We start from the raw sequence: 15,077 nt of genomic DNA, 5'->3' as shown, positions 1-15,077 counted from the left end.
AAAGACAAATAAGAATTTAGCAGGTGTTCTCATGAAAATGGAAGAAAGATAAATAAGGAAAATACTTTTCATTGCTTGTCTGAACTACAGAAATATTCAAACTATTCTTTCTAATTCCTAATAGTAGAGGAGAAAAAATATTGAAGGAAACATTAACAATTAATTTTTAAAAGATGATATCATAAAAGGGCTAGACCAAAGACCAAAAAAAGATAAAACAACAAACCAACAACCAGATGATTACCTGTTGCTTGTCTTTTTCTTGCAGTATAAGGATACTCTCCCCAATAGAATCTATTCCAGCACGGCCAGCTCTGCCAATCATCTGCTTATATTGATTCCTCTTTAAAAATTCCTTAGCAACATAGGGAGCTCTTAAAATAACTCTATGGAATTGATAATGTTAATTAAAAGTGATGCTACATCTATAATAATATCTATTTTTTAAATTCTTTTTTTTTTTTTTTGAAGATTTTATTTATTTGATAGAGATAGTGAGAGAGGGAACACAAGCATGAGGGAGCTGGAGAGGGAGAAGCAGGCTGGAGAGGGAGAAGCAGGCTCCCTGCTGAGCAGGGAGCCCGATGCGGGGCTCGATCCCAGGACCCGGGGATCATGACCTGAGCCGAAGGCAGACACTTAACGACTGAGCCACCCAGGCGCCCCTATTTTTTAAATTCTTAATTCCATTATATATGTGATATTAAATTTAATGACATGTTAACTCAAAATAATAAGTAACTGCTATTTAACAAGAACTGGTGATGTCCTGGATTCTTTATGTACGTTATCAGTAATTCTTACAAAATTCTTGGTAATAATGTTCTTTATTATTTTACCTATTTTTTACAAAAGGGCTAACTGAAGCACAGACAAACTAAGTGGCTCACCTCAACACACAAAACTAGTAATGACCAGGACCACACTTTGGACGTGTTGGCCTACCTACAGAGCTTGATTGTTACTAGAGCAACAGTCTCCAAGACTGATTCTATACCCCATAAATGAAAAATCGGACCATGCATCGCCAACATATGCATATTTATTTATTAATTTATATTACTGTCAGCTATATAACATTGCAGGTTTCAACTGTTTTTGGAAATTTCAAATTATGGTAATTTCAATCCTGCTTATGTAGATAGAAAGCTGTAGCCAGCTTTCCTGTTCAAAAGTGAGAGGAAACCTATGTCATTTATCTGCCAATCAACCAACTCCGTTATAAACCTCAACAGACAGCCAAAATTACACTTGAGGAAAACTAAGGGCGTAAAAGAAAAGCAAGAATGTACAGAATAAATGTCTGACAGAAACAGGGAACAGAAAGAACTTTCAAAAATTCTAACTGGGGGGCACCTGGGTGGCTCAATCAGTTAAGTGTCTGACTTTAGTTCAGGTCATGATCTCAGGGTCCTGGGACTGAGCCTCACATTGGGCTCTGCACTCAGCGCGGAGTCTGCTTGTTCCTCTCCCTCTGCCCCTGCCCCCGCTCATGCTCACTCTATCAAATAAATAAATAAAATCTTAAAAAATATAAAAATAATTACTCAAGGGTAGCAAAATAAAAAAGTAGATCATAGAAGGAAGACATGGGATACAAGAGGCAGTGGTAAACAAAGAAAACAAGTATAATTTACAGGAAGGTTTAAATAATTATGGACTGTAAGATGAAAGAAAATTAAAAGTCTGGCACTAAAATTCTAGGTAGCTGCAGCATACACAAGGCCGCAGGAGAAACCACAAGCACTACGACTCTTGTTATGTTCAGGAGGGCAAACAGTCACTGATTAATTCTAAAATGGCAGAAAAGCATGTTTGATTATAACTGTTACAATTAAGAGTAACAACTGGGATAAGGGCAATAAGATACATAACTTTGTCTGAAAAATGGAAAATTTAATCCATGACAGAGGATGAAAATAAAAGAATGGGAAAAGGTATACTTGGCAAAGAAAATGTAATCCTAGTGTTCAAAGTGAAATCACTCAGTGAGAAAAACAAGGACCTGTTATACTGATAAAAGGTATGATTCGGCAGTAAGATATTTGAAATGAAACTTTGTATACCTAAAGAGTTTTGAAATACAAAGCAAGAACTTCTAGAAATGCAAAAAGGAGAAAGACAACTCCATAATAACAGTGGGAGACTAACACAACTCTGAAATTGACAGATTCAAGAATCACAAGTAGAAAATCAAGGGAGCTGGTAACACGATTAATAACTGTGCTCTCATGGAGATGTAGAAAACTACATACCCAACAGAAAATACATGTGTTTTTTAATGTGGAGGACGATTTTTAAAAATCACCCATGTATTTGAAAAAAAAGTCATAAGTTTTAAAGTCAAATTTTTAAATAAAAATTATAAAGAGCAGACATCAATTATATAGGTCCATAGCTTTGGTAATAACTGAAAAGATAATCAAAGATCTACTCTGAAAAAAGATACTAGACTCAGAAGTCTTTATGAATGAGTTCTCTACGTTTTCAAGGAAATACCTATGTTAAGTAAACTCTTTCAGATCATAAAAATTGGCAGAAAGCTTGCCAACTGTTTACAACTAGAAAAATAAACCCTAACATCAAAACCAGAGAGAGAAAGAGGCCCAAAGAAAGAATTCTAATACCATGAAATCTACTCAAGTTGTTTTTCTGTCTTCTTTTTTTAAAAAGATTTTATTTATTTATTTGACAGAGAGAGAGACAGCGAGAGAGGGAACAGAAGCAAGGGGGAGTGGGAGAGGGAGAAGCACGCTTCCCGCTGAGCAAGGAGCCTGAGGAGGGGCTTGATCCCAGGACCCTGAGATCATGAACTGAGCCAAAGGCAGACACTTAACGACTGAGCCACCAAGGCACCCTAAAGTTATTTTTCATTAAAATATTAAAGGAAACAAATGAGGGGCACCTGGGTGGCGCGGCTGGTTAGGCAGCTGACTCTTGGTTTTGGCTCAGGTCGTGATCTCAGGATCATGAGACGGAGTCCCGCATTGGGCTCAGTGTTGAGTGAGGAGTCTGCTTGAGACTCACCCGCCCTCTCGCTCTGCTCCTCCCCCCACTATCAAACAAATAAATCTTAAAAAAATAAATAGAATGAAGGAAACAAACCAATCAATTCAGCAAATGATGAAAAAAAATCTGATAAATTCTCATCCACTACTGAGAAAGAATAAAACAACAAAACTCCTGGCAAGCTAAGAATTAAAAAGTTTTGAGCCTGGCCAAAAGCTACTTCTATCTTACCTTCGAGCTGGTAGATTAACACCTGCTGCTAGGGTGGATGTGCAGGTAAAAAGGCACAGAACTCCTGTGGAATAGGCTTCCTCCAAGAGCTTCCTTTCATCACTCGTTAAACCACTATGGTGATAAGCAACGCCAAAAGGGATGGTGCGCTTTAAAACGGGACACAAGTTGCCACTGCTGATATTCTTCAAGTTCTTAATCACTTCATGTTTTTCTTTCTCCCTGTGTTTCAGATGTTCCCTAGGAAAAAAGATCTGTTAGAAATATGAACCTTCGATCTTAGAGTGACAAAGTGCCTACTGTTTTAATTTTAGTAGATGCATGTAAACATTCTTTATTAAAAAATATATTACTTTCATGAATAAGTATATGAAATGTTCTTAGAATTTTGATTCTTGATTTCATTAACTATTAGGCACTCTCTCAACCTTTTTGTGGATCACAGAGCCCTGCGAAAATCTGATTGAAGCTAAGGAAAAAAAAAAACATAACATAAACACAACACATTGCTTATAAGTTCATGGACTTCCTGAAGTGCATTTCTATACTGCCTGTGAATCCATGGATGCTAGGTTTAGACACCTGCTGTAGATGTTACAATTTTTTTTTTTCATTAGAACATACATTTTTATTGACGACTTTAAAAAAAATTTTAAGTCGTAAATTTTCTTCTAAAGATGGAAATATATTTATCAAATCATACGTATTTATGTAAAACACTATCCAAACACTAGCATTTTAGAAGCTTCAGTGATATCCCACAATGTCTCTGCATTTAAAAGTACCTATTATTGGGGCGCCTGGGTGGCTCAGTCGTTAAGCGTCTGCCTTTGGCTCAGGTTATGATCCCAGGGTGCTGGGATCAAGCCCCGCATTGGGCTCCCTGCTCAGCGGGAAGCCTGCTTCTCCCTTTCCCACTCCCCCTGCTTGTGTTCCCTCTCTCACTGTGTCTCTATCTGTCAAATAAAGAAATAAAATCTTTAAAAAAAAAAAAGTACCTATTATTTTAAATTCCTTTTAGAAAAGAGAGAAAGGACTGAAAGACTAAGTGCAACTAATAACTGCCTTCTGAATACCAGTAGCAAATAAATATAGTCTACGATGTACATGTCATAGCCACAGCCTGTGTTGTTTCAGTGTGCTTCATGGAAAGAAGAGAGAGTTCTGGCTCTATTACTCTGATGTTTATGGTAGAAGGTCAGTAACTGTATAAGAAGCTGGAAACAGGGCCGCCTGGGTGGCTCAGTTGTTGGGCATCTGCCTTCGGCTCAGGTCATGATCCCAGGGTCCTGGGATGGAGCCCCACATTCCACATTGGGTTCCCTGCTCAGCGGGAAGCCTGCTTCTCCCTCTCCCACTCCCCCTGCTTGTGTTCCCTCTCTCGCTGTCTCTCTGTCAAATAAATAAATAAAAAATCTAAAAAAAAAAAAGCTGGAAACAGGGTGCAAGGAGATAAAAGAAGAACAATGAAGAGTGGTCAGGAGTCATGGGTGTAAGAATTAGAAATGACAGCTGAGGAAGGAGGAGCAGACTCTGTTATCACTTTCCAGTCAGCGTGTGGGGCCATGAAAGGGGTGTATGGGATGAACTCTTCTCAAGAAATGACGTCCTATGTCATTTGAAAATATGGATAATTACCATATAATTTTAGAGAAAGGAGACACTACTTATAACTGACCACCGGGTAAGAAATGGTTACACGGGGAAGGGTTTCATGGCAGAAACTGAGATCTGAGTTGGCTCTTGAAGAACGAGGGTCAGAGAGGTGACAATAAGGGGGCAGGGAAGAGCCCTTTCCTGGCAGAGGGTGAAGCATGATCAAAGGCACGGAAATGAGAAATTCAAAGCATAAACAAAGAGAAGTAGTTTGGATGAGCTGCAAGGTGAATGAAGAATAAAGAAATAAGGATGGAGAAGTAAGTTGGATCCCAGCCTGAATTCTAGACCAAGAAAGCACTGTGGTATCATTTTTGGGGAAATTGTGAGGGAAAGTGATATGACTAGAGCTTTGGCAGCTGTTGGCAAATGGTGTTTAAAAGTCGTTCTTGACTCAGAAGTCAAAGGTAGTGACAGCTTTTAAAAAAGATAATTTTCCTTGAGATTGAGACAATCAATTGGGAAAAACCTGTTTCAGTCTTTGCACTTAAACAGACATAGAGCTGTATTTTACTGCCGAGGTGGTTTTACTGCACCAGCTTCCCATGACATTTATGATAAGGAGGCAAATAATAACGATAGAGTGGATATCCCAAGACTCTCAAGAAATCATGGTTTTTGTTTTTTTTTAAGATTTTATTTATTTATTTGACAGAGAAAGACACAGCAAGAGAGGGAACACAAATGGGGAGTGGGAGAGGGAGAAGCAGACTCCCTGCCCAGCAGGGAGCCCGATGCGGGACTTGATCCTGGGACTCCAGGATCATGACCTGAGCCGAAGGCAGTCGCTTAACCAACTGAGCCACCCAGGCGCCCAAGAAATCATGTTTTAAAGATACTGCTCGGATCAGAAGACATTTAGCTCTAGATTTTACTTCAGCTACACGTAAATTACAGACTATTATCAAGTAGTATGCATAAAACATGAATCACCATTTCTTTTTTTTAAATTTTATTTTATTATGTTAATCACCATACATTACATCATTAGTTTTTAATGTAGTGTTCCATGATTCATTGTTTGCGTATAACACCCACTGCTCCATGCAGTACGTGCCCTCTTTAATACCCATCACCAGGCTAACCCGTCCTCCCACCCCCTTCCCCTCTAGAACCCTCAGTTTGTTTCTCAGAGTCCATAGTCTCTCATGGTTCACCCCCCCTCCAATTTCCCCCCCTTCATTCTTCCCCTCCTGCTATCTTTTTTTTTAAACATATAATGTATTATTTGATTCAGAGGTACAGGTCTGTGATTCATCAGTCTTACACAATTCACAGCACTAACCATGGCAAATACCCTCCCCAATGTCTATCACCCAACCACCCTATCCCTCCCACCCCCCACCACTCCAGCAACCCTCAGTTTGTTTCCTGAGATTATCATACCAGTGAGATCATATGATACATGTCTTTCTTTGATTGACTTATTTTGCTTAGCATAATACCCTCTAGTTCAATCCACTTCATTGCAAATGGCAAGATTTCTTTTTTTTTTTGATGGCTGCATAATATTCCATTGTATATATAGACACCACATCTTCTTTATCCATTCATCTGTTGATGGACATCTTGGCTCTGTCCATAGTTTGGCTATTGTAGACATTGCTGCTATAAATATTGGGGTGCATGTACCCCTTTGGATCCCTACATTTGTATCTTTGGGGTAAATACCCAGTAGTGCACTTGCTGGGTTGTAAGGTAGCTCCATTTTCAACTTTTTGAGGAACCTCCATACTGTTTTCCAGAGTGGCTGCACCAGCTTGCATTCCCACCAACAGTGTAGGAGGGTTCCCCTTTCTCCGCATCCTCGCCAACATCTGTCCTTTCCTGACTTGTTAATTTTAGCCATTCTGACTGGTCTGAGGTGGTATCTCATTGAGGTTTTGATTTGGATTTCCCTGATGCCGAGCGATGTTGAGCACTTTTTCATGTGTCTGTTGGCCATTTGGATGTCTTCTTTGGAAAAATGTCTGTTCATGTCTTCTGCCCATTTCTTGATTGGATTCTTTGTTCTTTGGGTGCTGAGTTTGATAAGTTCTTTATAGATTTTGGATACTAGCCCTTTATCTGATATGTCATTTGCAAATATCTTCTCCCATTCTGTCAGTTGTCTCTTGGTTTTGTTGACTGTTTCCTTTGCTGTGCAAAAGCTTTTTATCTTGATGAAATCCCAATAGTTCATTTTTGCCCTTGCTTCCCTTGCCTTTGGTGATGTTTCTAGGAAGAAGTTGCTGCGGCTGAGGTCGAAGAGGTTGCTGCCTGTGTCCTCCTTTAGGATTTTGATGGACTCCTGTCTCACATTTAGGTCTTTCAAACATTTGGAGTCTATTTTTGTGTGTGGTGTAAGGAAATGGTCTAGTTTCATTCTTCTGCATGTGGCGTCCAATTTTCCCAACACCATTTGTTGAAGAGACTGTCTTTTTTCCATTGGACATTCTTTCCTGCTTTGTCGAAGATTAGTTGACCATAGAATTGAGGGTCCATTTCTGGGCTCTCTATTCTGTTCCATTGATCTATGTGTCTGTTTTTGTGCCAGTACCATACTGTGTTGGTGATTACAGCTCTGTAATAGAGCTTGGAGTCCAGAATTGTGATGCTACCAGCTTTGCTTTTCTTTTTCAACATTCCTCTGGCTATTCGGGGTCTTTTCTGGTTCCATACAAATTTTAGGATTATTTGTTCCATTTCTTTGAAAAAAGTGGATGGTATTTTGATAGGGATTGCATTAAATGTGTAGATTACTCTAGGTAGCATTGACATCTTCACAATATTTGTTCTTCCAATCCATGAGCATGGAATGTTTTTCCATTTCTTTGTGTCTTCCTCAATTTCTTTCATGAGTATTTCATAGTTTTCCGAGTACAGATTCTTTGCCTCTTTGGTTAGATTTATTCCTAGGTATCTTATGGTTTGGGATGCAATTGTAAATGGGATCAACTCCTTAATTTCTCTTTCTTCTTTGTTGGTGTATAGAAATGCAACTGATTTCTGTGCATTGATTTTATATCCTGCCACTTTACTGAATTCCTGTATGAGTTCTAGCAGTTTTGGGTTTTTCTTTTGGGGTCTTTTGGGTTTTCCACATAAAGTATCATATCATCTGCAAACAGTGAGAGTTTGACTTCTTCTTTGCCGGTTCAGGTACTTTTTATTTCTTTTTGTTGTCTGATTGCTGTGGCTAGGACTTCTAGTACTATGTTGAATAGCAGTGATGATAGTGGACATCCCTGCCGTGTTCCCAACCTTAGGGGGAAAGCTCTCAGTTTTTCCCCATTGAGAATGATATTCGCTGTGGGTTTTTCATAGATGGCTTTTATGATATTGAGATATGTACCATCTATCCCTACACTCTGAAGAGTTTTGATCAAGAAAGGATGCTGTACTGGGGCGCCTGGGTGGCTCAGTTGGTTAAGCGACTGCCTTCGGCTCAGGTCATGATCCCGGAGTCCTGGGATTGAGTCCCACATCGGGCTCCTTGCCCAGCGGGGAGCCTGCTTCTCCCTCTGACCCTCTCCCCTCTCACACTGTTTCTCTCTCGCTCACTCTCAAATAAATAAATAAAATCTTTAAAAAAAAAAAAGAAAAGATGCTGTACTTTGTCAAATGCTTTTTCTGCATCTATTGAGAGGATCATATGGTTCTTGTTCTTTCTTTTATTAATGTATTGTATCACATTGATTGATTTGCAGATGTTGAACCAAATTTGCAGCCCAGGAATAAATCCCACTTGGTCGTGGTGAATAATCCTTTCAATGTACTGTTGGATCCTATTGGCTAGTATTTTGGTGAGAATTTTTGCATCCATGTTCATCAGGGATATTGGTCTGTAATTCTCCTTTTTGATGGGGTCTTTGTCTGATTTTGGGATCAAGGTAATGCTGGCCTCATAAAATGAGTTTGGAAGTTTTCCTTCCATTTCTATTTTTTTGGAACAGTTTCAGAAGAATAGGTATTAATTCTTTTTTAAAAAAATAAAATTTTTAAAAAATATTTATTTATTTATTTGACAGAGACAGAGACAGCAAGAGAGGGAACACAAGCAAGGGGAGTGTGAGAGGGGAAGCAGGCTTCCCGCTGACGAGGGAACCCGATGCAGGGCTTGATCCCAGGACCCTGGGATCATGACCCAAGCGGAAGACAGACGCCTCAGACGACTGAGCCACCCAGGCACCCTGGTATTAATTCTTCTTTAAATGTTTGGTAAAATTCCCCTGGGAAGCCATCTGGCCCTGGGCTCTTATTTTTTGAGATATTTTTGATTACTGCTTTAATTTCCTTAGTGGTTATAGGTCTGTTCAGGTTTTCTATTTCTTCCTGTTTCAGTTTTGGTAGTTTATACATCTCTAGGAATGCATCCATTTCTTCCAGATTATCTAATTTGCTGGCATAGACTTGCTCATAATATGTTCTTATAATTGTTTGTATTTCTTTGGTATTGGTTGTGATCTCTTCTCTTTCATTCATGATTTTATTTATTTTGGTCGCTTCTCTTTTCTTTTTGATAAATCTGACCAGGGGTTTATCAGTCTTATTAATTCTTTCAAAGAACCAGCTCCTAGTTTCGTTGATCTGTTCTACTGTTCTTTTGGTTTCCATTTCATTGATTTCTGCTCTGATCTTTATTATTTCTCTTCTCCTGCTGGGTTTAGGCTTTATTTGCTGTTTTCTCTCCAGCTCCTTTAGATGTAGGGTTAGGTTGTGTACTTGAGACCTTTCTTGTTTCTTGAGAAAGGCTTGTATTGCTATATACTTTCCTCTTAGGACTGCCTTTGCTGCACCCCAAAGATTTTGAACAGTTGTGTTTTCATTTTCATTTGTTTCCATGAATTTTTTAAATTCTTCTTTAATTTCCTGGTTGACCCATTCATTCTTTAGTAGGATGCTCTTTAGCCTCCATGTATTTGAGTTCTTTCTGACTTTCCTCTTGTGACTGAGTTCTAGTTTCAAAGCATTGTGGTCTGAAAATAGGCAGGGAATGATCCCAATCTTTTGGTACCGGTTGAGACCTGATTTGTGATCTAGGATGTGATCTATTCTGGAGAATGTTCACCGTTTTTTAATCAATAGCCGCAAAAAAGGATGCTAAACTATACACGGAATATTCAGCTTATGAAAGCAGCAAGTAATATGCAAAATATATTTTAGAGGAAATTTTCCTTCAGAGAATGTTAAATCCTATTTCTTTGAGAAAGTATCAAGTACTGGGGTGCCTGGGTGGCTCAGTCTGTTGAGCATCTGACTCCTGATTTAGGCTCAGGTCATGATCTCAGGGTCATGAAACTGAGCCCTGTGTAGGGCTCTGCACTCAGAGGGGTGTTGGGTTGAGATTCTTTCCCTCTGCCCCTCCCCCGGCTTGGGTGCACTCTCTGATAAATAAATAAATCTTAAAAAAAAAGTAAATATCCATTACAATTCATTAACTAAGTGTTCTGGAAACCAAATTTTTAAGTGCCTCAATGTTAAACATCAACATTTATGATCCAAATAAACTATTATCATCAACAAGCAAAATAAGTCAAGGGTATAACTAATAAACTGCATGTCTTCCAGTCAACTGTTAGTCTCTAAATTTCCACATTATACTTAACCAGTGCTAAAATTCCCTTAAATTATACTATTAAAACAAATGATTTACTGAGACTACCTCAATGATAATTTAATTTCCTTAGATTTTTATAATGAACATCATCAGTGTAAAGGCAGACTATTAGTTACCGAAATGGAAAACTCCTTGACTCTATCCCAAACATCTAGATCTTTGGGCTGGTCAATAAATTTAATTCTATTAAACCAATCCATGACAGTAGGACTGGAAGGGGAGGTGGGAGCTGACTAGATTAGAATTCAGGGTAATAGGGCGCCTGGGTGGCTCAGTTGGTTAAGCGACTGCCTTCGGCTCAGGTCATGATCCTGGAGTCCCGGGATCGAGTCCCGCGTCGGGCTCCCTGCTCGGCGGGGAACCTGCTTCTCCCTCTGACCCTCCCCCCTCTCATGTGCTCTCTGTCTCTCATTCTCTCTCTCACAAATAAATAAAATCTTTAAAAAAAAAAAAAAAAGAATTCAGGGTAATAATGGTCTATGGTGATACAGCACTGGTTAAGGGGCCAAAAAGAAGTCTGAAAAATCCGATAAAACTACATACGGGACACAGGTACATAAAAAAACTGAACTCTTCATATTCAAGATCACTTTATACTTATCTCTGTGAGTATAACAGAGCCAATATTAAAATACTATCAAATTACAAACTAATAAATTTCTTAATTACTTAACAAATTTAATTCAAATGTCCACACAACTTAAGTGTGAAGTTTACTAAGAAAACAAAGGCAACAGTATTTAATTAAAGAGAAGGTTAAACTAAAAATACGATTCATGTGGCACCTGGGTGGCTCAGTCGGTTAAGTGTCTGCCTCAGGTCATGGTCTCAAGGTCTTGGGATTGAGCCCTGAGTCAGACTCCCTGTTCAGCGGGGAGTCTGCTTCTCCCTCTCCTTTAGCCTCCCCACCCCCTCTTGAGTGCTCTCTCTCTGCCTCTGTCTCTCTCAAATAAATAAAATCTTAAAAAAAAATAAAGATATGATTCATATCCACAGTGATTAGTGACTGGTCCTCTGACTCCTAACCAGTGGCTGACCTCGGCTGCATGTTGAACCTGCCTGGAAAGTTCTACAAAATAATGATGCCTGGGTCCCACCCCCAGAGATTCTGATTTGTCTGCAATGTAACCTGGGCACTGGGATTTTTAAAAGCCCTTGAGAGGATTCATTTGCAGTCAAGGTTGAGAATCATTGATCTAAGCCATTATATTAGTCAGCATTCTCTTACTTACATGTAGTCTTAGAATTTTTCTCTGGCTATTTCACATACATGAATTTCACAAACTTTCTTCAAGGTTAGGGCCCTTAGAATTTAGTATAGCAACTTAATATAATGTTCTACAAGAAATAATAAGTGCTTGCTGAATAAACAGAATACACAGCATGTAAACCATGATAAAATAAAACAGAAAATTTTTTAAAGATTAACATACTTGCTTAAAAATTTGCATATCATTTCTGCTACGTTTTCACAGTTCTTCTTAGTGGGACAAAAAACTAAGCAGGAATAATTGGGAATAACTTCTGTCACCAATGCCACCAAGTGATCAGGATCCATCTTTTTCAGAGTATCAGAATACTGTACAACAAGAGGTAGGAACAAGGTAGTTAGTAACCATCAAAACCTGTCATTTTACCACAGTGCTTTGAAAGGTAAGTAAACCATCTGTAATTTTGAACTTCTCATTTAATAAATCTGATCATTTAAAAGAAAAGATGCAACCCAGATGAAACAGCAAAATGTTTAGTCCCACTTTTAGGTTATAAGGGTTTTGTTAGGTATATTTGGTTTTAAATTAAAGAAGTGAAAACAGTAAATGCTATTAATAACCCCACTGCATGTTCATCTCTACCAGAGCAAAGCAAAGAAGTCCACAAACACAGATTGGTCCTAATAACAAAGGACCACATAAACTAGATATACTTTTACTATTACTAATAGTTTTCAAAAACAGATTCAATCATACTACAGGATAAATTTTCAGAAATAAAAAATGTATTCATCAAGCAGACACAAGGAACCCAACATAGAGAAAAATATAAAATTATTTAAAAATCTCACTTGCTTCAGCTTTACTGAAAACTAAGATACAGATTTAGAGTAATACACCTTTACAGAATTCTAAAAATATTGTAAAATCCCTTTCTCCCCCTTTTAATATCCTTTATACAAGCTACAGAACATTAACACAGCAGACATTAACATCTTCATACCCAGTATCTGAACTACATAGCCCACAAAAGTTTCTTCTTGTTTAGCGCTTATTGCTGAATGAATAAACATTTAAGGGAGAGGTCTGCAGATTTTCTTGGTTCATGGAGCTCCACGGCCAAAAGAAGTACCTAACAGCTTTGTTTATTAGGTATTTAGGTACAGACAACTTAAATATGTTTTTCCTCACAATTTAGTAGCCATCTGAATAAATAATACACATCAGTTGAATGAAGAAAGTATTATCTCATTCTTAAACGTAACAACCCACTAACAGGCTGTGTGCACAACCGGGCACTGCAATAGTCTTTCAAATCTTAGAATCAAATTGGACATGGCTACTCTTTTTCCGTCCCACATTGATTTTCACATGGTATTTGTTTACAGTAACTGCAAAAAACAAACAAAATCTTCACTAAGATACGATATCATAGAAAGGAATACAGTGTGATCTGATGTCCAAACTGGAAACTACACTGAACCAGCAGTTTGTATGGTATGCAACAGTTGTTAAGCACCAGCTACTAAACTATCCCATGGTACCCTGTGAATCTTTTGTGGTGCCCCAGGGCACCAAGTCTGGGAACTTCATACTCAAGGGTTATCAATGTTACCTGACAATTAAGGAGACGTGAAAAAGTCATGCTGTTCTCAGCTTTGCAGTCAACCTCATATATTGCATTGTTTATTTTCAAATATTCTTTTAATTCAACCTTGAATTAGAAAGACATTTGCAGTTAATACCATATACAAATTCCTCTTTCCAGAGTTTTAAATTTTGTAAAATGGTGTAAAAACGGACAGCTATACAAAAACTGTAGTTTTTCTAAGGTATGTAAAACATGCTTCAATGTAAAAGTTTTTTCTTTACCATTTCTTTAAGTCTCTTTTTCCCTTTCAAAGTAGAGATTAATACCCTTGAAGAAATACTTTTGAACAGCCACTATCTAAAAGGAAACCAGACACTTCTGTATTTGTCATAAGAAGTATAAGTCAATGTTCACATTCTGTCTTATTTGTGTTATTCCTCAAGACCTAAAATTTTCTGTCTTATCAGCCATCATTTTTAATTATAAATACATTATTTTTAAGTATTTATAGACAAAAAAAATTTTTTTAAGATTTTATCCATTTATTTGAGAGAAAGAGAGAGAGTGCATGAGCAGGGGGGCAGGGGCAGAGCTGGAGAAGGAGAAGCAGACTCCCCACTGAGCAGGGAGCCCGAAGCGGCGGAGCTAAAGGCAGATGCTCAACCAACTAAATCACCCAGGTGCCTGACAAAAAATGTTTATAAATACAGTTCATTGCATTTTTAAAAGAATAGTGTCTAATTCGACTATTAAAGTCAGCAAGTATCTCTCGAAAATTCTCCTCTTTGGTGAAAATGTAAAAATATCAAATTTCAAATTAAAATTTGGTGATTCTCTTTTTTGACCAAGTAAAAAAAAAATTTATCTTACAGAATAAGAAGTGGAAAAATAGAATGGGTCTGGAAAATTTCATTCAATAAATATTCATTGAAGGCCCATGGGCCAAGCATTATTCCAGGTGCTACAGATACAGTAGTGACCCGAGCCAAGATCCCTAAACCCAAAGTTTATATTCTCTATACACAAACTCTTACTAGCATATAGCCATGGTCAGGGGAATTATGCCCCTTCACTACTCTATAGACTTTTTTAAAACAGTATGTTTGCTACTTTTCTTTCTAAGTAAGATGATAGACATAAATCCATACAGTGCAAACCTTAGGTACATACTGGTCTAAACTGATTGGTGTAATACTCTGCTTGAAGGAACTCTTGTAGGTCTTCAACATTGTTCAGTGTTGCACTCATGCCAATAATTTGAGTTGTTTCTAAAAAAAAATCCAAAGGATTGAGGAAAATATGTTATTTAGTGTAACATAATAGTAATTAACAACCTTTTTGTGTTCTGGATTCTTCCTGAGTGATCTGGGAAAGGAGGGAGTGGAGAGGAGGTAAGAAAAATACAAAGATAGTAGCAGAGGATTATTCTGTGAATCAAAGACTGAAAACTTTCAGGTGTCCTGAAAGTTACTATTTGGAATTTTACAGAATTTCACACTGGGCAAAAAGTCGGATCTTAATCAAGACTTCTAAGCAACAATAATGAGTATAAATACGCTTGTTGCTGACTCTGTGGACCACTGTTATGAAGAGTTATGACATGTCCCACAGGTATGCCTATAGGCAGATGTATGGTGTAGGATGCAGGGCTGAATAGGTCCTGAACTCTTGCCAAATAAAGCCCTTTATGGGATCTTGCTATCAGGTTGTCAACTTTTTTTTCTTTTTAAACAAAGGTGGAATGAAACTCATGAAGCTGCATGTCTTCCTGGGCAGTATG

The 15,077-nt window shown here is 38.0% G+C and overlaps 1 protein-coding gene across 1 annotated transcript in view; it reads right to left on the bottom strand.

Annotated features, from left to right (window-relative positions):
* Positions 1 to 15,077, bottom strand: part of HELQ (helicase, POLQ like) — a 50,206-nt gene that overhangs the window by 26,249 nt on the left and 8,880 nt on the right. The window contains 5 exon segments of the mRNA XM_021702355.1: positions 245 to 386; positions 3,241 to 3,480; positions 11,929 to 12,074; positions 13,322 to 13,420; positions 14,468 to 14,565. Coding sequence (XP_021558030.1) covers positions 245 to 386; positions 3,241 to 3,480; positions 11,929 to 12,074; positions 13,322 to 13,420; positions 14,468 to 14,565 — 725 coding nt within the window.

Source organism: Neomonachus schauinslandi, chromosome 2, assembly GCF_002201575.2.
Source record: "Neomonachus schauinslandi chromosome 2, ASM220157v2, whole genome shotgun sequence".
Taxonomy (NCBI): domain Eukaryota; kingdom Metazoa; phylum Chordata; class Mammalia; order Carnivora; family Phocidae; genus Neomonachus; species Neomonachus schauinslandi.
This window is presented reverse-complemented; position numbering and strand designations above follow the sequence as displayed.